Source organism: Tilletiaria anomala (assembly GCF_000711695.1).
Source record: "Tilletiaria anomala UBC 951 chromosome Unknown K437scaffold_1, whole genome shotgun sequence".
Taxonomy (NCBI): domain Eukaryota; kingdom Fungi; phylum Basidiomycota; class Exobasidiomycetes; order Georgefischeriales; family Tilletiariaceae; genus Tilletiaria; species Tilletiaria anomala.
In genome coordinates, this window is record NW_013547021.1 from 351331 (window position 1) to 374962 (window position 23632).

The window sequence follows — 23632 nt, forward strand, 5'->3', positions numbered from 1 at the left end:
TCGGATCCCACACTCGCAAACGAAGAGGCGGCAAGGGCGCTTGACCACAACTGCGATGTCTCCTATGTATGACCAGAAGGTAGATTTGAGAGTGGCATTCTTAAGTGTGCGTGTGCCATCTCTGCCTTGTTTCATGCCGGGCTCGTTGCGCCCTTTGCTGTGGGCCTGGCGTCAGACTGGGCACTGGTTGCGTACGGGACGGGGATACGCGTCGCGTTACATATACTGATTGAGAACCTACTCTATACGTTCTCTCTCGTGCTAGGTGTCTGTTGGCGGCGCGTGAGCGCGTAACGAAAACGCGTCGCCCGCCCTGTGCGACTGGCGCTGCTCTGTGCTGCCGTGCCAACTGCGTGCCCTTTCTCTCCGCCAGGCGTTCGCAGGCGCGTGTATTATGTTCGCTGCTGCACTGAGAATGACCTATTTAACCTCTTTCATCCCTCTCTTTTCATCCAATCGTCCCCCTCCCCCCTTTCCCTCAATCACAAGGCCCAACCATCTATAACGCACAATACCTTGCATGCCTTGTCGTCTGACATCAATCGCATTCACAGCAGATCTCCCACCTACTGCTGAATTCAAGTAGACGCCTCGCCATCGAGAAATCACGCCTGCTTTTCGCCTCGATCCCGCATCTCAACACGTCCACGCGTCACACATCCAGACGCGTATCTTTCGCTTCTTCTCCCTCCTTCCCTCCATCATGTCATCCGTCGTCGCTCAGCCGCACGATACACCTTCGAAAAAGGTCGCACACGGCCTTGCCAGCATGGATGTCAACTCGCCCGTCAAGAAGGGCACGAAGGACATCTTTGCCAATGCATCCTTTCTCGCAGACGCAAAGTCTGCCGACATGGCCGCGACTAGCGCTAAGAAGACAGTACTCGACGTAAGCAGCAAAAAGTCCGCAGCCGATGAGACGGCCAAAATCAACGCCCTATCCTCGCACCCGCTCGATACGATGGAGAACCGCTTTGTAGGCGAGGTAGACCTTCCAGAGGAGGAGGAGCCGCTGCTCATCGAGAGCTCGCGTCGCTTTGTCCTTTTCCCCATCCGCTTCCACGAGGTAAGTTGGCCCGCAGATCCGACTCCGACGCGTCGGGATAGCCCACTCAAGGACGCGTCAGAGGCGACACCTGCTCTTCCCTTGAGGTTATATTTGGTGGCGATATAGGTGAGCTTACGTATCCACTTTGCATCATGCAGATCTGGCAAATGTACAAGAAGGCAGAAGCATCCTTCTGGACCGCCGAGGAGATCGACCTCTCAAAAGACATGCACGACTGGGACAACAAGCTCAACGACAACGAGCGTCATTTCGTCTCGCACGTGCTCGCCTTTTTTGCTGCCTCGGATGGTATTGTCAACGAGAACCTTGTGGAACGATTCAGTAGCGAGGTGCAAGCTGCGGAAGCGAGATGCTTCTACGGGTTCCAGATCATGATGTGAGCACGTGCTGGCAAGCTGTTTTGCTCTGTAGCCCCGTGGATGCAAGTGCAGACCACTCACGCTTCTTCCCTTTTCTTGCGGCCTGTGCAGGGAAAACATTCACTCTGAGACTTACTCGCTGCTCATCGACACCTATATCCGCGATCCCACTGAGCGAGAGTTCCTCTTTGACGCGATCGAGACGATCCCGGTCGTCAAGCAAAAAGCAGACTGGGCGTTGCGGTGGATCTCAGACCGAAGCGCGTCCTTCTCTGAACGTCTCGTCGCATTTGCCGCCGTCGAGGGCATTTTCTTCTCTGGCTCGTTCGCGTCGATCTTCTGGCTCAAGAAGCGCGGCCTCATGCCTGGCCTGACCTTCTCCAATGAGCTGATCAGCCGCGACGAGGGGCTGCACACCGACTTTGCCTGCCTGCTCTTCAGCCACCTTAAGAAGCGGGCACACCCGGACACAGTACTCAAAATTATCACTGAGGCCGTCTCGATCGAGCAGTCGTTCCTGAGCGACGCGCTGCCCGTTGCGCTGATCGGCATGAACGCCAAGCTGATGTGCCAGTACATTGAGTTCGTCGCCGACCGCCTGCTCGTAGCGCTCGGCAACCCCAAGCACTACAACTCGATAAACCCATTCGACTTTATGGAGAACATCTCGCTCCAAGGCAAGACCAACTTCTTCGAGAAGAAGGTCGCGGAATACGCAAAGGCCGGTGTCGCACGCAAGGACCGCGTCGAGGGCGACAACGCCGACACGGGTGTCCAGCAAGGCGTTCACGACTTTTCCCTCGAAGAGGACTTCTGAGCATGCGCAGCGCATACACTCCCTGCCTCTCGTTTTGTTCGAGATCACTCCGTCACGTTGCCGCCTTATACGCAGACACCCGCAGACACTACCACGACGCACCCTGTTCCGTGGATGTACAGCCTTTGTTATATAAAGATGATCCACTCCTATCACTAGCACCACCGCGAACAGTTTCACATGAACCATCTGTACTATAGTTGCTTCCTGCAAATCATCCCTCGACGTCTATTGTCGGCAATGCCCGACGGATTTGTTGTTTCTCTGTATGCGCGTTTGGGGGGGTTGCCCAGATACCTACCGTTGAACTGTTGGCGTTATGCCTCGTTCAGTTGCATACATGGGCAGCGCGTCCGCGTTCACCAGTTCAGCGCTTTTGAGGCACATGGCTTTGACAAGGGCGAGGTGAAGTGCAATCGGATGGCACACCATGCAATGAAGTAAAGACTTGAAATGGAAACCGAAGCGGATACGAAACTACAGCATGCGTATACAGACAATATTGTTGCGGAAGCGGGTAGAAGGACGCTGCACTGCCCTGCACTGCATTGGTATCTGCGATTGGTACCAACGGAATGAAAGCTGTATAGCGCCCAAGACCCGACCACAAGCAGCGGCGATGCGGGTAATCCCGTTCCACAGCTTTTCGGAGCAAAAGAGGGACATCATGCGTTTGATGTATGGAGAAAGAAAGGAAGCAAGAAAGAAAGAAAGAAAAAAGTATAAAGATCGTCCGCGGTGATGGGGAGCATATGCCGAGGGAAGCGAGATGAAACGGTATCGTGTGAATGAGCTGATCGATGCCTAGGTGGGTTCAAGCTTGTGTACCGTCTAAATGGTGTGGCGCCAGCGTCAGGGACCGAGATGCCTTGAACGGGAAGAGCCAAGAGACGGACCACCAACGACCGGCGCGGGTGACCTTGCCGAATAGGGAGAGCGCGAAGGCTGATGCAGAATGACGTCCTCACGCCCTGATGCGAGTCAATCACTACAAGGGTCGTGGGGACGGTCGAGCAAAAACTGCTTAGTGCGCCTGCTGGGCCATTTTACCGTATGCGTCGAGAATGTTGTTGAGGTACATGATGTTCTTGTCTGCCTTGCGATAGCTCTCCGCGGCCGCGGCGGCAGAGCGCGACGCGGACGCCTCGCTCTCTGACTTGGACTTGGCGACCGACGCACGTGACTTGGACGCCAAGACGGACAAGCGCGACGCAGCGGCGCTGACGGACGAGCGCGATGCAGCGGCACTGGCAGATGCGCGCGACTTGGACGCCAAGAGAGACGAGCGTGAGGCAGCGGCGCTCGCAGAGGCGCGCGAGGCAGCAGCGCTGGCGCGCGAGGCAGCGTCGTCGGACGAGCTCGATGAGGTTGATTCTTTCCGGTTGCCGTCGTTGCCGCTAATGGCGTGCACGACGTTTTTGACGACGTCCCCGCCGTACGTCCAGGATATGGGCATCTTGCCGACACTCTGAGGAGCAAAAAAGTCGAAAAGCGCCGGCGACATGTCCAAGTCGCATGCACTGCCGCAGTTTCCGCCGCCTAATCAAGGAGGTAAGGGAGATTGCACGATCAGCTCCTTCCTCTTTGCTAACGCGCGAGAGACAGGGGAAAGAAGTGTACCTACCAGTCGGGCAGGCATCGACAATCCTAGCTGTGTGCGACTTGCCGTTGGCCGTGATGGTGATTACACTGTTGCAGCCAGAAAACCTCTGGTTGAGGTTGCCCCAGGCAGGCTGGGCAAGTGCGACAGTGTAGGCGTTGTTGCTGAGCATCGAGCCGCAGGCGCCTGCGTTGCCCGTCTCGGTGTTGTACCACGTCCCATGGCCCGAGCACTCGCCGCCGCGCTTGAAGAGCTGCAGCATCCCTGCGACGTCCGTCACATTTTTCACGGCGGACATAGAGGCGCGCTCGGCGAGCTTGGCGTGGTGCCTGCGTGCCGCGTCCAGGCCTTGGGCGGGAGAAGCATGCTTGCTGGACGAGAGGCTGGCCTCCGACAGCGAGATGCTGACGGCAAGCAGCGTGAGTGCTGCTGTGATCTTCATGGTTGCTGCTGATGCGGCTATTCCAGACGTGCAAGGGAGATGAAGAGCTCCGGGCCACAACGCAAAGGAGCCCTTGATTCACGACGACTCTCGTTCAGAGGTGTGGCCTGGAAGAGTGCCGAAGAGAATCAAGAAGCGAGGTGAATGGCACCAGCGTAAGGTTTGCTTTCAAAGGAGAGAGCGTGACGACCGGCGGATGGATGAGAAAGGGCTGTGCCCCTTTGATGGGTAGTATGTGACAAATGCGGACGATTGTGCACCTTTGTCCGTGTTCCACACACAGGAAACAAATGAAGGGGTGTGCGGGACCGTTCTGGAATAAGTATGCAAGAAGGAGAGGCTTGTGGAATTCCAAGTCACGTTCTTGCTGTCCTTGTAATAGAGGTGCAAATGTTGCGACCGTTGGTGTGTGGTGTGGGGGAGCAAGTGTCGAAACACAAACACGGCGGGCGGTGTGGTGCGCTCGCGCGTGAGATAGAAGACGGCGAGGGAAAACAAAAGAGCGCGGGTAGGTCGAGAGACGGAGCCCGAGGGGGCAGGAGAGGCTGAGAGGATGGAGAGCGGGTGTGGTAATGGCGGATGGTTGGACGGATAGCTGGAGAGGATGGGAGGGAGGTGATGAAGCGAAGGTGCTGGAAACAGGAGACAACAGCAAGGTGAGCGTACTGAAGACTTGGTCAGGAGCGTCAGGAGGCGGCGGCTGCTCAGGGCTGCTGGGTGAGCGGGTTACGCGCTCTTGTGCCTCCCTCACATCGCTGGCTGCTGGACGGCAGGTGTGGCTGCGCTTCTGCTTCAGACACTAATCTAGCGCCAGCCCCGAATATTGGCAATCCTGCAGGTGTATGGGAAAGTGCCCACAGTCTGCAAGCAGCGCAAAATATACAGCAAATACCAAGCAAGGCTGGGACGCCAAGAGGCTTTCGCTGCGCCCGCCAGCCCACGCAGGATCCAAATTCACGGGATTCAACGCGCTCTTCAACCGAACTTCCAACACATTTCCTTGACAATTCGATGATCATGGGCGAGTCGCACCCAGTAGAGCTGCTGTAGCTGAGGCAAACTCGGGCAAAAAGTCACGAACCTGCATCTGATAGTCTCCCCCTGGGCGCTCTGCAAACATATTCTTCGCTGCTCCACCGAGCCAAGACATGAAGCCCAGATCACCCCCCAGTGCCGCTTTCCGCCGCTCAAAGCAAGGGAGCTCTCTCTTTCGTTGATCATCTTATGGTCTTCACATAACCCTATCATGCAGTCTCGCATATCAGCTTCACACAACCTTCGCATCATGCATACGGTGCACTTGGTCTGCACCGCGATCTGCAGTCGGGTCTCTCCCATCCCCGCTACAGCATGAATGTCACAATGAACGCATCGCGATGTTCTCCACCCTTGTTATGCGCTATGAGGGCCAAGCTCGCGCCATGCTTTCGTGGATACAAGTGACATGAAACTTCGGGCGTCGTGCTCAAGACACGCTCTTTCGCACGGCCTCGGCCTTTGGAGCTTTGAACTGAAGTGTGCCCATTGGAAGATGCGATGAGTGTGCTGAGACAGATTGTCAAGTCAAGCCCTTGCGGATTGGCACCAGACAACAGACGTTCCTTCATCCACAGGGCCAATATACGCACAGCCTGCCTACTGGTAGGCATGCTGTGTATTCAACAGCCGCATGCAGTTACCTGCAGCAGTCAATCTCATAGAGGACGACGCACATGCTAGAAGATGCAGGGGAAATGGCTCGTGGCCCTACATGGGAGCGTGTAGAGGGCAGGACGGGCCCTGGGATGTGTGATTGAATGTGTAGAACGAGTGTTGCCAGTATATCCTGTCCCTGCGCGCTCGTCAACCTGCTAGCGTGTTCGGGTTCACCCTCGTTCCCGCATTCCACCAGCTTCCTTCCCAGCGCTTCACAGACTTTGTGTTGAACGCGGAAGCTAGGTTCCTATATCGGGTGTGTCGGCCAGGTCTAAGTCGAATACCTGGTGGCTCCACTTCCATGTACCTGGCTCGCAGCCTCATGCTTCTGCCTCATTGTATGTAGAACTGTACCACTGTTGTACCATGCACATATATCTTCATACTTGCATCGTCCTCATGTCATTCATCAGCTGGAAGCCTCGGGGATCGTGGAGAGCAGACTGAGTACAATGAGTGGAGAGTCATAAGAAGTGGCAATGAGAAATAATTGGTCTCGGGATTCGAAGTGTCATTTTGGATTGGTGACCTAAAGCGTTTGGGCTCGGAAGACACTGGTCCCTTGGTATAGAGTAGTACCTACGGCACACGAACCCTAATCACTCCGGGTTGGCGTTTGCTGCTTGTTCTATCTGGTTCAGACTAATCTGCAGCGCTGCTCAAACCGATGCCAAGTATAACCTAATGATTACAGGCCTTCGTCAACTTTTGATGTTCTGGTAACACAACTCTGTTCACAGCTTCGGCTTGGCAAACCTCTGACGCTTGCAAACACAAGGTCTTCGAGGCGGCTGTTCATCACGTTCCAAATCACGCTCTCCACACACCTGCCGACCGCTGTCGCTGCCACTACTAAAATGGCGTCACCCGTGACCTTTCCGAAGGAGAAGCTGAGCGTGGCACAGGTTGAGCTGCTCGACCTTCCTGCCCCCGAATCTTCGCGAGACAAGTTCTGGCGCAAGATGAAGGACCAGCCGCTGGTCCCGATAGGTGAGCGTATCCCTCCCCTGTCGTTGGCCGATTTTGCAGCATGCGGACGTCGAGGGCTTGTGCTGACGAATACCCATTTTCGCGCGCAAAAGGCTCCCTATTAACTTGTGGCGCACTCATCGCGGCATCGAATCACCTGCGCAAGGGCAACCGCGATCAGTTCCAGCGCGCCCTGCGTTGGCGTGTCGGCTTGCAAGGCTTGACCGTCGTTGCGGCAGTCGCAGGCTCTCTCTACTACGGTGCAGCCGCAGGGCCATCTTCCACCTCCTCACCCTCATCAACAAAATTATGCCCTTCCGCATCAGATGCTCCCGCGCCCAGCACAAGTATGAGCACGGGCGCAAGTACCAGTGATACGCTCAGTAGTATCACCACCGTTCCCGGGCGGCCAGCAACGACGTTGCAAGCGAGCAGGGCAGCAGAGCGCCGGGAAGAAGATCGAGCGTTGCTGGCCGAGCGCATCAGGGAGGCCATACAGAAGGAAGAGACGACGAAGGAACGAGAGGAGATCAGTAGACAACTTGCAGCGGAAGCGGGCGCAAAGCCAAGGCCAAAGATTGGGCAAGATACACGATGGAATTGGACAAGTCGCGGCGCATCAGCATCACCGGCACCTTCATCGTAGCTGCTAGCCCAGCTCTCGAGGCAAGCGCTGCAACAACAGGGAATACATTACAACCTAACATGGCCCAGTCCATGTGCCAGCATTGCGACAGAAGTGGAGAACCAAAGACGGCACAAAAATGCTTCGTGCCCTGGATGCGTACGATCTTTCGACCCCTCATTGCTGCTACTGCGGAAGCTGCTGGAAGACCTTGACATACGTCACATTCCAAACCGCATTCGCGAAATTCTCGCCCTTCATGACTCTCCCTGCGCAGGTTCCTGGACAGCCACTGGAGGCATATACGCCGCCGGCCCACTCGCCACAGATTGTGATATCGAAGATCCAGTTGATCTGCAAGCAGACCATGGAGTCAATCGCGAATTGTCAGCCTGCGGACCGACGTGGGGACAAGTGCGGCAATTTTGCACGTCTCCATACCTTGTAAAAGTAGTCCTTGAACGTGCATGTCCCGCTCTTGTACTGCGCCGATGGCTTGAGGCCCTGCTCGATCCAGCGATCCGGGTCTGGCTGGCCCGCCTTGACGTCGTCTGGGATACGGTTCCTGTTGAAGAACCAGATCGTCACACCGGTCGAGTCGAAGCGCGTAGCAAATACCCCGCCGTTGGCCGCATTGAGCGCGCTGCCGTACGAGGCACCGTGCACGTTGGCGTCCTTGATCGCACACCCAGCATTCTGATGCGCAAGCGCGTAGCAGTTCGTGGACAGCTGCTTGCCGCTAAAGTCTGAGTTTGGGTCCAGCGTACAGCCTTGCGAGGTGTGCAGGGTGTACTGGTTGACCTTGCCGTCGTTGACGCCTTCGATGATGTCACTGATGTTGTCGAGAGAGACACCACGTCAGCTCGCAATTTCGAATTACCCGCACGAGGTGCCAACATACATTTCACCACCATTTGGCCAATCCGGTCCATTTCCCCAGAAGGCTGGCCAGATAGAACAGCCAAAGGGCATGGCGTTCACGTCTCTGCAGTAGAGCATGTGAGGCGTGAGCGCGCATTGAGTAGTAGCTCTTCGAACCGTCAATACTGGGACCTACAGAATCACCAGTCCTTCGTCATACGTCTTCTTCGAGTGAATGCGCACGGACGGCCGCCCAACACCTTTTTCCAGATCGGTCCAGCTGTCCGCGCGCATGATGGCGTTGCCGCCCGCGTCGACGTACGCCAGCCCTTTTGAAATTGCGCTTTCCCGGTCCTGGTAGGCTGATTGAGGGTGAATGAAGTTACGGTTCAGCGCCTGAGCATTGCTGCGCATGTCGAGGCCCACCCACCGACGATGCCATGAGTCGGGTCTGAATAGGACCAAAAGTTCCAGCCGCTGAAAAATGTCTTGCCTTGGTGCTTCGTTACGAGCTTCCACCCGCTGTTCGACGAAGGCGGTCCACCGCTACTGCTATCGCTCCCTGAGCCACTGCCAGAGGCACTGCCACTTCCAATACTGCTGCCATCAGCAGCATCACTTGAGCTTCCATCGCTTCCGCTCTGCCCGCCTCCTTTGTGATGCTTCTTGCAGGTACGACGCTGTGGGTAAAGGTCGCCGGCATGGCGTCTGAGGGAGGGTGTCCAGACCGTGTGATTAGCGCTGCTACTACCTGCGATCTCTTCGTCTTCATTGCGAGAAAGCACCAACGGCGCCGCGCCTTGAGCAGCGGCAAAGATGTCGACCGCAGGGTCCGACACGGGATTCCAGGCGAGTGCTGCTTGCGAAGGGGAGTGTGAGTTCCGTGCGTTAGCCTGAGCGTGGCCTTGGGATGTGACAACCACGGAGAGGAGCAGCGATGCAAGAAGGAGTGGTGAGACGGGCATATCTGCCCTCTTGCGAAGCTGCTTGTGGCCGCTGGCAGCAAAATGCCTTTGTTCGAGCGAACGAGGGCTGCCAAAGGACGGCAAGATCTAGCTCCAAAGTGTGAGTGATTGCTATATGCATGAGAGAATGCCCATATGCGACGACAATGTTTCAGGAATCATCGCCACGATGCGATGGTAGTGATTCGTATTCACTGTTCTTCACCATTGCCACACAAAAGAGACGAGGATGGGCCATTCAAGCCAGCTCGCTTTCAACATCTCATCGCGCCAAGGAAAACTGCGCGTGCCGTGTTGGGCCGAGGGCATCGAAAGATCTGGGGCTGGAGCTTTGCAGTCATCATCGGGCCATCATCCAACGAAACCAGACATGAGCCGTGTGGGACTGAATATGACGGGGTGTTTGAGGTCTACAGTCCCGCGCCCCCAACGGTCTTACAACGGCCGAGCAGCGGGGCTGGCGCGCACAAGGAGTTCCGCGGTTTCGCCCATCATCGCCCATCGTTGCACCATCGGACAGAGCGTTTTAAGACGGGGTCCGCCATGACCTCTCACAGCCACATGCCGAGCAGGATGCGAAGGGGCTGCACACCTCGGTAGGATGCCAATGGACGTGGTAGGTCTGCTGTAGGTGAAGTACATGATGACGCCGAATATGTGTTGGACCGCCAACTCCATGTAATCCCACTCGTCAATGACCACACCCTTTGTAAATACAGACACTCGGAACTCGGAACTCGGGTTACTGATGACCTTCCTGCGCTTAGTCTCTCCTCTTTTTATTTTTTTTGGAAGCGATGGCGATACATTGCATTGTCGCTGGAGACCAATACTTTTCTTCACCATGTACTCACTATGTAACAGCCGCTGCGGTCTGCTAGGCCCTGACCTGCGCGTCCCTAGCCCTACTGTGTCTCGAGACAAACAGCTGGTATGTATGTAAGCTATGTAGGTAGTCAAAAGCGGACGACGTTGCTCGTGTCTGGAATCGATCAGAGTTTGGCTTGGGCTTGGCCGCTTTGCGACTCATACCCAGAAGCAGAGGTATTAGGAAAAAGGAAAAGCTGGGAGGAATTGAGCTCACCGTATCCGACAACCGCAGGCACAACACAATCCGCGCCGACTTTCCACTGAGCAAGAGGCGAGCCAGCACCGGCCAGCAGGTGAGGCAGGATGAGGCTGGTGACTTATGTTGGTTGGCCTGCGGAGTGCGGGCGCGCCGCTTGAGCGTCCGTCAGTGTCTGCTTGAGATTCGGATGCTTTCTGCAGAGAGAATACGCTAACGCCGCCGAGAGGGCAAGCATGAGAAGCAAGACCTTTCGGTTTCGCAACAGGCCATAGTGACATCGAGAGTGTGATATTGACTGGACAGGAGGAGGGGAGAGGGTGTGGGGTTAGGAGCCGCAGAGAGTTCGGGCACTACGCAGGAGCCTGAAACAGGTGTTGCTATGATTCCGTGTTCCTGGTTGATGTGAGATGGGGTTTCTTAACGGCCAGCCTGCCCTTCCCCAGTCCGCATGGCGCACAGTCGATCAGTGCCTATCTCCGTCGCCAGATCGGCCGGCGTCAAGATTTGCCAGTGATCGCATCTCCCCGCTCGCAACACAGCCCTCGCAGGCTAGATGAAGCAGTACTTATACAATGCCACCTCCACAGCCTGCTGCCTTGCACAATCCACCAACGCCACGCTCGCCCTTCCCCGAGAGTCGGGCTGACGGATATATTCTCTGCGCTACCTGCTCCTTTTCATCATCCTCGCCGCAGCCCCTGGGTCACAGCTTCATCCTTTTCCCCCTTGCCTTGCCTTGCTTCCCGCGCCATGCGCCCTGCCACGACTGCTGCTGCCTTGCTGACGGCGGCCGCCGGAGGCCTTCTTGCCAACGCCTCTCCAATCGATGTAGATGCCTTGCTCCTCAGCCGTCACATCGAGCGGTCCCTCTCGAGCCGTCAAGACGCCCTGGACAGCGTCAATGCGACTACAAGCTCGGGCACCGCTCCTGCTGCGAACGCCCCGATGGACGTATTCAACTACATTCTTACCACCAATACGCACAACACCAGCACCGACGCCTTTCAGCCCCAGCCATACGTCGCGAATGGATATATTGGAGCTCGCCTTCCCATTGCCGGTGTCGGCTACCAGGTCTTCCAGCCGACGCTGAACAATGCCACTTTCCACAATGGAACCCAAGGCTGGCCTCTCTTCACGGGTCGACAGACGGGGACCACCGTCGCTGGCTTCTATGCGCAGGTTTCCAACGAAGACGTACCAGGTACAAACTACGTCATCCCCGGTGGCCAACAGGTGATTTCCCTCCTGCCCGCCTGGGCTTCCCTTTTCGTCTCGGTGCCCTCTGGACAGGACTATGCGACCTACTCCTCCGCCTCGGAACCCACCACGATCTCTAACTACTCGCAATCCATGTCGATTCGCGACGGCCTCGTATCGACAAACTTGACCTGGACGGGTGCCGGCAGCGGGAATGAAAGCAGCGGTCTGCGGCTGAGTTACACGGCGTACGCTCACCGTGCGCGTCCCAACGTCGGCGTGTTGCGTCTGGACGTGTCCGGGCTGCAGCCCAACGCGTCGGTCGTCATCACCGATGCCTTGGACGGTAGTGCGGCCCGTCGGGTGATGAATGAAACGTCCGGCGTCGAAGGTTCCGCGAATCAGATCATCTTCAGCTCGGTGCAGCCGGTCGGTGTTCCCAACGTCACTGCTTGGGTGTTCTCTGCCTTTGACATCCTAGCCAGCGGAAATTCGAGCGACTCAACGGCGAACACGCAGGTGCTGGCGAAAGTCACTATGCCAGCTAACGTCGCTTCGCTCCTCGGAAGCAACACATCCACGATCGCGCAGTCCTTTACCGTCGCAGCGAGCTCTAACGGAACGGTCAGCGTCGTTAAGTACGTCGGCATCGCCTCCTCCGACGCATACACGCCCAATGAGCGGGTGCAGGCACTGAACGCATCCGTCGTAGCTCGGCAAGCCGGCTGGGACGCGCTGCTGACGGAGCACACGGCCGAGTGGGAGACCATCTGGTCGGAGGGGGGGGATGTGCAGGTCAATAACACGCGCAATGACGCGGTGCTCAACGCGCTACAGGCGACGACGCGGGCCTCGCTCTTCCACATCCTTGCCAACGTCCGCCGCGGCTCGGAGCCGACGGGCCTCGGCGACAACTCGATCGCCCCCGCCGGCCTGACCAGTGACAGCTACGCCGGCGGCATTTTCTGGGACGCAGAAACTTGGATGTATCCATCGCTACTCAGCCTGTTCCCCAGCTTTGCGGAGAGCATCAACAACTATCGCCACAGGCTCTTTGGCGCTGCAACGCTCAATGCACAGCAGTATAACCGCTCTGGGCTCCTGTACCCCTGGGTGTCATTCCGTTACGGTAACTGCACCGGTATTGGGTGAGTCGAAGCCTCGTTGTCGGCACGGTGCGGACAAATGCATGGCTAACGAAAGCACACATCCGCGTGTCGGTTCAGGCCCTGCTTCGATTAGTGAGTACTTGAAGTTGCGTGAGGTTCTTGTCGCGAGCTCAAGGGCTTACCGATTGCGCCCGATGGACAGTGAGTACCACCTGAACAACGACATCGCTCTCGCCCAATGGCAATACTACCAAGCGACTGCTAACAAGACCTTCTTGCAAGAAGAGGCATGGCCCATCATGAAGTCCGTCAGCGACTTTTGGGCTTCGCAAGTCGTCAAGAACGCCGATGGGACGTACACCACGCTCAACGAGACTGACCCCGATGAGTACGCGAACCAAGTCAACAATGGTCTGTGTTCTTTTGCTCGGGCAAACATGTGATCTCGGGAGCTCTCTTCGCTGACCCTTTGTGTCCTGTCATAGCGGCCTTCACTAACGCGGGCATCAGCAAGGTGCTCAGCGACACAATCGAGGCAGCCAGTATCCTGGGCTACCAGGACCAGGTGTCTGCGAACTGGTCCGACATCCTGGCCAACATCACGATCTTGAAGACGAAAGACACTGGGAACCCGATCACATTGGAGTTCGAAGGCTACAACGCTTCACTGGCCGTCAAGCAAGCCGACGTCGTCCTGCTGACTTACCCGCTCGAGTACGCCGGGCAGGCCGACCCTCTCGCCGATCTAACCTTTTACAGCACCGCCACGTCTCCCAACGGACCCGGTATGACCTATTCCGTCTTTTCCATCGACTCTGCGCAGCTCGCGCAGAGCGGCTGCGAGAGCTTCACGTACCTGCGCTCCAGCTCCGAACCGTATGCGCGCGATCCGTTCCTGCAGTTCAGCGAGCAGACCAGTGATATCTACTCGCAGAACGGCGGCACCAACCCTGCATACACCTTCCTGACGGGTGAGCGAAATAAAGCAGGGTTCTAACAGCAGCCGCAAATCGTAGCTAAGCACCCTTGTCTCTCGATGATATTCCTTCCCTTTACACCACAGGCCATGGTGGGTACCTTCAAACTTGGACACACGGCTTCACTGGGTACCGCACGCATACAGATCGCTTCTACCTCGACCCTAGTCTACCGCCGCAGCTTGCAGATGGCGTCACAGTGGCGGGCATGCAGTTTCAGGGCAACACTTTTGACGTGGCTCTCGGCGGGAGCGAAACGATCATCACCCTTCGCGCAGGACGTGGTTCCGCCAAGATCGAGATTGCTCCCGCGAATAAAGCGGCAGGTAATTAGTGAGTGAGACAGTTGTGCAGGGCCTGGAATCTTCAGCAGATGCGCGACCACTGACCCTTGCCTGCTCGCTTAGCACGCTCGAACAAGGCCAGAGCATAAGCGTCCCGACGCGACGCGTAGACCTGGCGGCACCCGCCTACGCCGGCAATGTGGCACAATGCAAGACGGCGTCTAGCAACGTCTCATGGGTTCCGGGCAGCTACGACATTGCCGCCATCGACGGGAGTAATGCGACATTCTGGCAGCCGAATACCGCCAGCGCGTCGGCGCTGACGATCGACCTCGGCACGTCACAGAATATTTCGCGGTTGCACATCAATTGGGGCAAAAACCCCGCGACTTCATTGTACGTGCTTACGGGCGAGGACGCGAGCGCGCTGACGCCCGTTGTCAATGCCACGCAAGTGCAGATCAGTGCACCGTACGACGTTGTGCAGGCGGCCGTCGTCGCGATCAATGCCGGCAACACGAGCGACGTCCCGCTGGCACAGGCCACCACGGCGCGCTACGTCCAGCTCGTCATCGAAGGCGCCATGATGCCCAACGCGGAGTTCGGCCATGGTGCCACGGTTGCCGAGGTGAATGTTATTTCATCTTAATGCCTTTCTCTTTGTGCCTCTGTAATAAGCTGTGCTTGGCTCAACAAGTAAGGCCGCAAGGCGAACGTGGTGTATCTATAATACAATTTAACGCGCCTAAACTGGATTCCTCAACCGCCTGTTAGCAATTCCTCGGGCGCGACAGGCCGATGGCGAACGCTGATGCTATCGCCGACATTGAGCTCACCGTACACCTCCCGCGCCGCATTTTCCCCTTGCTCGCCGGATGGCAGTGGCAGAGGCACAGCGTACAAACCAAAGCAGGCCATTTTGCGGCCGGACAACTTCTTGTCCTTTGCGTGACTGCGCGCGATGAGCTTGAGCGGCATACCGGCGCGGTCGAATTCGCCCGTCACCGGATCGAGCGTCGTGATCGTACAGCGCTCGCAGTACGTGACGAGGTTGATGTGCGCTGTAACCGTGTCCTCGTCGGCACCACTTCCGCGATCGCCATTGTTACAAGAGTTCAGATCTTTCATCTGATCGTAAGGGTGCAACCACATGGTTTCCCATTGCTCTTCGACGAAAGGTGGCAGCGCCGCCCCCGCAGCCGACCCTGATGCCGACTTTGTAGGAGAAGAAGCGATGACAACGTTAGGCCTAAAGCGAAGGATGGACAATGGGTCGCCGTTGTGTCGCTTGAACTCAAGCTCCGCGGGGGTTGCTGTGATGGCCGCTTCCCAAGCGGCCGCTTCCCCCGATTTGCCTGCCAAGGTCGCCGGCGTGTCTAAAAGCGGCCGCGAGTACAAATGAGCAACCTTTTCGAGTCCTGCAAAGGGACGGCCGCCGCGGCCGTCTGTTTGAAGATTACTACCCTGAACCTGCGACTCTTTCGTCAGTGCCGCAATTGCATCTTGGAGCTGTGACTGTACATATGCCATGCTGAAAAACGTAATGGTAAAGAGTACCGACATGTCAGTAATGCTCACGAGGCAGGATGAATGCAGGAGGCACACCTCTCGACACTGGTCACCAAAAGAGGATATTCATCTTGGAACTCGACGCCTTTCCCCGGTCCGCTCTTGTTCACATACGCTCCTCTTTCCAGAGCTAACGACCATCGATCTACTTTGTTGCCCTCTGAGGCATCCTTAGCAGATACTGAACCAGAGGCAGAGCCGGCAGAGCTACGGGGAAGGTACCAAGGCCACGCAGGTCTTTGCGCACCGGGTGCATGCCTGTCGAAGTACACAAGTTTAACCTCATAGCCGAGGAAGCGCGACATCCATTGGGATGGTTCGAGTTGCGTCTCGGATGAGGCTGAAGCGACGACGCGACCCTGTACAGGATCACCGTACATGTCTAGCTGGTCGATCTTGGGCCATGCGCGTAGCATCTCATCGGTCGGACGAGCAGGCGTGCTGGCGCACAATTGTTCATTCATCCTTGTGGCCAAACTTGCATCGTGCGCGAGAGCGTAGGGAGAGATCGCCAACCGCAGTATCTCTCCATCTGCACCTGCATTATCTGCATTCGCGTCGGCCGCGGCTCCTGTCGAGAGAGAGGGTTGTATAAGAGCCAGACGAGGCTCAGTCTTGAGCGTAATCTTCTCCCAGTCGCCCGCGACGCCAGTGACGTGGTCCTGCGTGTTCTGTTTGCGCCTGAGAAAACACCATCGTCTGTCCAGCTCGAAGCCCTTGTACGTCAGCGGCAGGTGTGAGCACTTGATCGGTGCGCATGATTTGACTGGGTAGAGAAAGAGCGAGTGTACGCGTGCGACATTCTTCTCTATTGGCGCCAAAGAGACTTTGCAAGAGGTTGTCGTTTTGGACCTGCGAGCGACGCCTGCGGAGACGTACTGGGCCACGCCGAGGAGGAGGACGAGGGCGAGGACGAAGAGCTGAATGCCGAGGGTTCGGCGTTCGTTCAGCGTCAGCGCGAGCTCTGCGCGGCCGTCTCTGGGAGACGTGTTGAGCAAAGAAGCAATCAAACCAGAGAAGTATCGTCGCAGTGCCATCGTTGAGACTTGGTATGCTCAAAGAGGTCTGTGAGGCGGCTCTCTGGGTATTGCGCCCCTTTGTTGGCTTGCGAAGTTGGGGAACAGATGTGAGTTGGCGGAGCAGCAGCGGTGCGGCGGTTACCGAACAAACCGCCTCTCCTCGACTCACTGGCGGTCTCGCGTATGTGTACAAGCGCAGCGGTTTAGGCGCTCAGCCGACCCTGGAGATTATGCACGACAATCTCTCACCTGAATTCGGACCCGCTGAGCCTTCAACGTTGCAGACCATTGTCTATTTTCTTTCTTTTATCGGCGCGCAAGTAGTCACACAGGAAAAAAAGAAAGAAACGCGAAGATTAGCAGACATGCCACGGGCGCACACTACCGAGACAAAGTGAAACATCCTCTTATCGCTTCCTCTTATCCTTTTCTCTACCATCTTCTCGACACTCCGAACTTCCTCCGTCCTTCGTTATCAAGTCATGGATCCTCGTCTTCGTGCCCGCAGCGGATAGCTGAGTCTGGACTAGTCTGGATGGCGCCTAACGCACCGCTCCCATTGACGACCGCTCAGCCCTGCGAAGAGGCGCATTGGCGGAACCATGAGGCGAATTGCAGAACTGAACGAGCCTTGCGCTTAGTAATTGTATCCCGTGGCATGATGGCCAGTGATCATGTAAGGACTCCTCCATAAGGCTCCGCTCTCTGCCCTCCACAAACCCACTATCCAGGATCCAAGGTTCTACACGCGAGACCTGCTTGGGTGCGCTTCCTTTGTCATATCTGAGCTCGCTAGAGGACGCAGGCCGCTGGGTACAGAGGTTTGCTGCAGCTCTCAGTTGCCTTGCATATGACCCTGTCGGCATGGCATGGGAGGGGCCCCGCAGTCCTCGTCCCTTCCGCCGGTCTGCGCATACCCATCAGAAGGCTCTCGGGTGCACATTTGCGCAGGCTGCCTTGCGTCGTACTCAGTGCTGATGCACTATGTATTGTTTACCAATGCTCACCCTGATCTGGAAGCCTGGGGCAAATTTTATGGAGTCGCAGTGTTGCTCCACTTTCATTGCCAAGATCAAACGGCCGCGGCTCAACTAACTACCTTGGTGAGGGCTTGCCACTTGCCAGCCATGCTTGCTTTACTTGTGAAGGGAGGCCCACCAAGTCTTCTCCCAATGTCACTAATGTCAGCAGCTGATACTGCGTACGTACCTAGGAAGCGTCCGCGCTCGGAAGGTGACAATGCATAATCTCAGCAGCCTATCGAAGGATTATGCAAGTGTGCATGAAGCCGCCTTGTACTACGTATGCACAGGTATGTACAAACATGAATGTACGCCGCACTGTGGACGTGTACGAATGACAAACTAAGTGCGTACATATGTACCAAATTAGACTGTTTCTACATGTGTGTGCAAGGCGTAATTTTCACTGACAAGTGATTTGCTAAAAATGCAGCCAGGAACTGCCTAGCTATTTCGAACGCTACACACTTATCTGATGCCTGGAGTAGCACATGGCTTGATTATGGTTCCTGGTTGCAATATATGTTTCGATATTTGCTTTCGGTCAAGTCCGATACATTTGTTCTTCAACTGTAAGGAGTCAGCCAGTCTGGGAGTTGTACGTAGTAAAGCCACCTTCCTGCCCTTCGTTGCTGTCGCAGGTGAAACGGTCAAAAGGCGAGCTGATAGCGCTGGTGCTGCACAGTGCCCTGTTTGGCCATTTCGCCGCTTTGAGCGTGAAGAGTCAACTCCCAAATGCATCTCTCGGTCTGGGTTGTCTATGAAGAGGATGCCCTTAGCTGCACTCTGCGACACTGGCCTGTTGTCACTCAGTATCTGGTCTGGCATCTGCTTCATTCGTCTGTATGTAAACGGGCTCCACCTGGCTCCTCTCGTCTGCACGCACAGCACTGACCGCATTTAGCCGCAGGTTCCCTCCTCAAGCTATCGGCTCGCTGTCGTTAGCGAACTGCACAGCACAACACGTCCATATCAATTCATTTAATGATTTGGTGTGTGGCATTTGATAGCGGTCTGCCGCCGTCAATGGGACAATCAAAGTTGACTCGAATTAAGACAGGTCAGCGCTCGCTTATCGCTCGGTCTCCCGCTGCTTGGCATTTTCGCCTTCCCCACGTCGCCTGAAGTCCCTGATCGCCTCCCTATCCACCGTCAGTATCGTTCCTGTTGGGTTCTTCGGCGTCGTGTTATCAAGCGATCGCCCATGAGCCTCAGCGAGCCAATCTTTTGGCGTACGTACGGATATTGCACACATCCCGCGGCTCATTCACCATCCGCAGTGCTGTGCACAGCCCATAGCCAGTGCTCAGCCCTTTTCTCCCCATCGCTTATCACAGCAAGCCCCCGCGGCCTCCCTGGAAAAAGGACGGACTGCAGAGTCCAACCACAATTGCAGCTTCTTTCGCAATCTTTCCTTGGAGTATATAGGCATCACTTCACCTCCAGCCCCCGCTTGTCTCATTGTTCTCGACCCTGCATCGCACACCGAGGACGTTCTTGCTTCTCCGCGCGCACATCACTCACACGACCTGCAACAACACTTGAGCACAAGCATGGCGACCATCCAATCGCAGCGCCCGTCCTCGAGCGGTGGCGGCTCATCGGATGAGAAGCGCGACCTGAAAGCCGAAGGCGCCACGCTCGAGAAGCAAGATGCATTCCAGATTCTGCGCAACAGCGAGAAAGGCATTGGTGCCAATGGCGAACTGGAAGTCAAGCGAGACCTGAAGCCGCGTCAGATTAGCGTAAGTGCAGTCGCCAAAGACATGCTTTCAGAGACAATCGTTGACGCGTGACAATCTTTTTTACTCGTCTCAGATGATTGCCATCGGCGTGAGTGTCGCTCACTCACCAGATCTCCTTGCGTCCGTCCACAGCAAATGTTGACGTGGCCTATTCGCTTTTCCCTTTACCACAGGGTGCTATCGGCACAGGTCTCGTAATCGGCACTGGTGGCGCTCTAGCCAAGGCCGGCCCAGGATCGCTGTTGATAGGCTATTCATTAATGGGTGCCACATGTTTCCTCGTCATGTGCGCCTTGGGAGAGATGGCAACATACATGCCCCACAAGCGTGGATTTGCTGGCCATGCCACCCGCTTCGTCGGACAGAGCTTCGGATTCGCTACTGGGTGGAAGTGAGTACGCTGTCGTAGCGCTTTCACGTCTTCTCACCACAAGGAATAACTGGGCTAACGAACTTTTTTCTTTTTTTGCTTGTGCAGCTATCTCTTCAAGTATCTCATGATCTCGCCCAATCAACTCGTCGCATCTGGACTTGGTACGTTAACCCTGAAGCTGGCCGAAATGATCCGCTGTCGCACTAACATACCATTCTTCCTTATGCCTCGCCATGTGCAGTCATTCAATACTGGCGTCCAGACTTGTCTCCGGCGATCTTCATCTCGGTCTTTATTGTCGTCATCCTCGGCATCAACTTCCTCGGCGTCAAGGTGTTCGGCGAGGTCGAATTTTGGCTATCCATGATTAAAATCATTACACTCACCGGCCTTATCCTCGCGGGTCTCATCATCGACCTCGGTGGTTCCCCATCTGGGGACCGCATCGGTTTCCGCTACTGGCAAGGAGGCCGTGCATTCCTTGAGTACAAGTCTAAGGGCAGCCTTGGACGCTTCCTTGGTTTCTGGAGCGTAATGGTCAACGGCCTGTTCGCGTACATGGGCACCGAACTCGTCGCCATCACTGTTGGCGAAGCTCGCAACCCGCGCAAGTCTGTCCCGAAAGCGATTCGAAGCACGTTCTTCCGGATCCTGTTCTTCTACATCTTCGGCGTTGTCATCGTCGGCATGGTCGTCGCGGCAGACAGCCCCCTACTCTTGACAGCGAACAAGCAGAGGCTCGGCGCCGCAGCCAGTCCGTTTGTCGTTGCCATCAAGGCGGCTAACATCCGTGTGCTGCCTTCGATCATCAATGCGTGCATCTTGATCTTCACGTGAGTATTGCCCCTGATAAGTCCATTGTATGGAAGAGTTTCAGATGACTGACCTGTGTTCACCCTTTCTTACTGAAACAGACTTTCGGCCGCCAATTCGGACCAGTACGTCGCCTCACGTACCCTGTACAGTCTTGCCATGGACGGCAACGCGCCTGCCATCTTCAGACGCTGCAACAGCATGGGCGTACCATACGTTGCGCTGATCAGCACCGCGCTTTTCATGGCCCTCGCCTACCTCACCCTTTCGGACGGCGGAGCAATCGTCTTTGGCTACTTTGTCTCGGTCGTCACCATCTTCGGCGGGCTCACGTGGATCTGCATCTTGATCTCGCACATCCAATTCATGAAGGGACTCAAGGCGCAAGGCATGAGCCGTGACGATTTGCCGTATAAGGCGCCTTTCCAGCCGTACGGGTCTTACATCGCCGTCTTCTTCACCTCGCTCGTCGTCTTTTTCAAAGGCTGGGACAGCTTCATGCCTGCGTTCCAGTACAAGAGCTTTATCACAAACTACATTGGCTTCCCAATTTTCTTCATCCTCCTCTTCGGCCACATGCTCATCAAACACACGTCTTTCATCAAGCCCGCAGACATTGACCTCCTCACGGACGCGCGCGAGTTCAACGAAGAGGATGAGCTGGCTGCCAAAGAGGACGAGGAGCGCGAGGAGATGATTCGCCGCGCGCCGCTCCACAAGAAGATTTGGTACAAGCTGCAAGATTGGTGATCGTTGCAAACATTTTTACTGCACGTCATATTGAGTTCCCTACTGCTTGTTGTAGAATAGATCTTGCGCATCATGCTCAAGCAATCAAAAGTGTGCGAGGGCACATGAGCTAAAAATTCTGTTGTGCTGAATGTGTACCAATGCAGCGCGCGCTTCATATATCTTTATCAACCACGGAAACGGCAAATAGACGTGGTTTTCGCTCCTTTCTGCCCCCCGGAGATGTCGAGGGTGACTCGGCTGGAAAGCATTCCTCGAGCTTGTCTGAGATGAACAGTCCACCGACGCAGCCGGCTGTGAATGCGAATGTAAAAGAATAAGGAGCCGTAGAATACACAACGGGATTATTTTTTGTATGTTCTCACCGCCGAAGATAGTCCCAAATGCCATCCTTACTCTCGGTGGCAGTGCTTCAGGCGACAAAAATGTGCCGAAAGAAGAGTTGTCAGGTTTTATGATGCTCGTGACTTCGTCTTGTACGCTTCCTCACCAAGCCAAGACTGCCATATCGACTTCTTCGTCCCACCCTTTCCGCCTTCCGGCCCTCCTTCGCCCCCATCAGGACCATGGGAACCAACGCTTTGCGGATGAGACCGAGACGAAAGTGGAGACTGCGGCCGTGGAGGCGCAGGCTTTGACATGGGTAGCTGCGGAGAACTGGAGTGGACATGAGACCTACTGGAGAAGGATGATGACGAGCTCGAGGCGCCAGTACGAGATAAATTTGCGAGACGCCTGTGTATTACGGATGCACGGACTAGTGCTGAGTGGAGGACAGGCTGGCCGCTGTGCAGGATGGGCAGCCGGCTCGGCCCGGCGTGCGAGGCGAGGGCCAAGACTAGGGAGGCAGCCATGTTCTCTGTCTCTTTTGCACTCCTGCTGAGCCCCAAAGGACCGCTTCGAGCACTGTTGAGGGACACTGCAGGCAGTGCGTGAGTGAGGTACTGACAAGGTAGTACTTGGCTCCTTGCTATGGGAACCAGAAGCAGAGTCGCCTCTGCCAAAAAGCTGGAAGCTGGGTGAACTACACGCTCTCGCTCCTCCAAGCCTGCGTTCCGCTTGCTCGAAAAGCGACGCGTGTGCACTGTGCAGCTCACCATGAACACACTACATGACTACAGGGTCTCGCTGAGCCCGACCAAGCCAGCGGTTTCGCACAACATCACCTTTAAAGCTGGTCGATTGAGCGCTTGCTGCATCCTCATATTGGCCGCACGCAAAGCTACGAAAATCGGGGAGATATCAAAAGGAAGTTATCTACCCACCATGTCGCGACGCTATGATTCGCGCACGACCACCTTCTCGCCAGAAGGGCGGCTGTTCCAGGTCGAGTATGCCATGGAGGCCATCTCGCACGCTGGCACATGCTTGGGTATCCTCTCCAAGGACGGGATTGTCATCGCGGGGGAGAAGAAGGTTACAAGCAAGTTGCTAGAGCAAGATACCAGCTCAGAAAAGATCTATGCGCTCAGCGAGTGAGTACCCAGTTGGAGTGGTAGTATTCGTCATTTGGACGCGAAAGAGCGCCCCGCCGCCCATGCTGATGCATCCTTCTCCTGTGCGATGGCCGCAGTAACTGCATCGCCGGCGTAGCGGGGATGACGGCAGATGCAAACTCGCTCGTCAACTACGCACGCAACCAAGCGCAGGTCTACCTGCGGTCTTACGATGACGACATGCCCATCGAGCAACTCACGCAGCGGCTCTGCGACCTCAAGCAAGGATACACACAATACGGAGGTGAGCTGTGCATCCTTTTCTGCAGGTCTGCTCAGCTTTTAAACTGATTGTGAGGCTGCCTTTGTGCCCAGGTCTTCGGCCATTCGGCGTCTCCATCTTATACGCTGGCTACGACCCGCACCACCAGTTCCAGCTGTACCACTCGGATCCCTCAGGCAACTACTCTGGCTGGAAAGCGACTTGCATTGGCAACAACAACGGCACCGCTACCTCTCTGCTAAAGCAGGACTATAAGGAGGACATCAGTTTGCAAGATGCGATGGGGCTCGCACTCAAGGTGCTCAGCAAGACGATGGACAGCACCAGCCTGGACAGCGAAAAGCTCGAATTCGCGACCATGTCGCTAGACAAACGAACAGGCAAACCACACGGCAAGATCTTCAGACCGAAAGAGATTGACGCGCTGCTTGAGAAGCACGGTCTCGCGAAGCCAAAGGAGGGTGAAGCCTCGGGGGGGGCATCAACTTCCACCACAGCCGCCGCCCCCATGGTTGTTGACTCGTGATCCATCACATTGTATTCTTGTTGCAATGCGAGCGAGGTACGTAACAGCATGTCGC

At 56.0% G+C, this 23632-nt stretch overlaps 9 protein-coding genes across 9 annotated transcripts; 5 read left to right on the forward strand and 4 right to left on the reverse strand.

Annotated features, from left to right (window-relative positions):
- The first annotated feature begins 462 nt into the window (after positions 1-462).
- On the forward strand, positions 463-2475 carry K437DRAFT_230453 (putative small subunit of ribonucleotide reductase). Its single transcript, XM_013391008.1, has 3 exons — positions 463-1066; positions 1207-1445; positions 1540-2475. The coding sequence occupies exons 1-3, from the start codon at positions 704-706 to the stop codon at positions 2243-2245; spliced, it is 1308 nt and encodes a 435-aa protein (XP_013246462.1). The 5' UTR covers positions 463-703; the 3' UTR covers positions 2246-2475.
- A 653-nt stretch (positions 2476-3128) lies between these two features.
- Positions 3129-4465, reverse strand: K437DRAFT_3459 (uncharacterized protein). Its single transcript, XM_013390912.1, has 2 exons — positions 3870-4465; positions 3129-3784 (listed from the first exon to the last, which is right to left on the reverse strand). The coding sequence occupies exons 1-2, from the start codon at positions 4285-4287 to the stop codon at positions 3270-3272; spliced, it is 933 nt and encodes a 310-aa protein (XP_013246366.1). The 5' UTR covers positions 4288-4465; the 3' UTR covers positions 3129-3269.
- Positions 4466-6839: 2374 nt separating this feature from the next.
- K437DRAFT_265668 (uncharacterized protein) lies at positions 6840-7597 on the forward strand (the record flags this gene model as incomplete). Its single annotated transcript, XM_013391009.1, has 2 exons — positions 6840-6972; positions 7065-7597. 2 exons carry the CDS (start codon positions 6840-6842, stop codon positions 7595-7597), a joined length of 666 nt encoding a protein of 221 aa, XP_013246463.1.
- Positions 7598-7679: 82 nt separating this feature from the next.
- K437DRAFT_3466 (glycoside hydrolase family 16 protein) lies at positions 7680-9516 on the reverse strand. Its single transcript, XM_013390913.1, has 5 exons — positions 8868-9516; positions 8634-8799; positions 8478-8561; positions 8018-8408; positions 7680-7930 (listed from the first exon to the last, which is right to left on the reverse strand). Exons 1-5 carry the CDS (start codon positions 9400-9402, stop codon positions 7763-7765), a joined length of 1344 nt encoding a protein of 447 aa, XP_013246367.1. The 5' UTR covers positions 9403-9516; the 3' UTR covers positions 7680-7762.
- Positions 9517-11416: 1900 nt separating this feature from the next.
- K437DRAFT_218789 (carbohydrate-binding module family 32 protein) lies at positions 11417-14690 on the forward strand (the record flags this gene model as incomplete). Its single annotated transcript, XM_013391010.1, has 6 exons — positions 11417-12819; positions 12898-12912; positions 12983-13191; positions 13266-13751; positions 13844-14090; positions 14165-14690. The coding sequence occupies 6 exons, from the start codon at positions 11417-11419 to the stop codon at positions 14688-14690; spliced, it is 2886 nt and encodes a 961-aa protein (XP_013246464.1).
- Positions 14691-14786: 96 nt separating this feature from the next.
- Positions 14787-16844, reverse strand: K437DRAFT_252983 (uncharacterized protein). The gene is made up of 2 exons (XM_013391011.1): positions 15647-16844; positions 14787-15572 (listed from the first exon to the last, which is right to left on the reverse strand). The coding sequence occupies exons 1-2, from the start codon at positions 16645-16647 to the stop codon at positions 14801-14803; spliced, it is 1773 nt and encodes a 590-aa protein (XP_013246465.1). The 5' UTR covers positions 16648-16844; the 3' UTR covers positions 14787-14800.
- A 2067-nt stretch (positions 16845-18911) lies between these two features.
- On the forward strand, positions 18912-21436 carry K437DRAFT_241838 (putative DIP5-glutamate and aspartate permease). Its single transcript, XM_013391012.1, has 6 exons — positions 18912-19396; positions 19470-19484; positions 19570-19787; positions 19875-19930; positions 20011-20602; positions 20684-21436. Exons 1-6 carry the CDS (start codon positions 19205-19207, stop codon positions 21330-21332), a joined length of 1722 nt encoding a protein of 573 aa, XP_013246466.1. The 5' UTR covers positions 18912-19204; the 3' UTR covers positions 21333-21436.
- Positions 21088-22278, reverse strand: K437DRAFT_252985 (uncharacterized protein). The gene is made up of 3 exons (XM_013391013.1): positions 21823-22278; positions 21698-21742; positions 21088-21626 (listed from the first exon to the last, which is right to left on the reverse strand). The coding sequence occupies exons 1-3, from the start codon at positions 22184-22186 to the stop codon at positions 21487-21489; spliced, it is 549 nt and encodes a 182-aa protein (XP_013246467.1). The 5' UTR covers positions 22187-22278; the 3' UTR covers positions 21088-21486.
- A 320-nt stretch (positions 22279-22598) lies between these two features.
- Positions 22599-23577, forward strand: K437DRAFT_218724 (putative PRE9-20S proteasome subunit Y13; the record flags this gene model as incomplete). Its single annotated transcript, XM_013391014.1, has 3 exons — positions 22599-22807; positions 22906-23072; positions 23144-23577. 3 exons carry the CDS (start codon positions 22599-22601, stop codon positions 23575-23577), a joined length of 810 nt encoding a protein of 269 aa, XP_013246468.1.
- Positions 23578-23632: the final 55 nt, after the last annotated feature.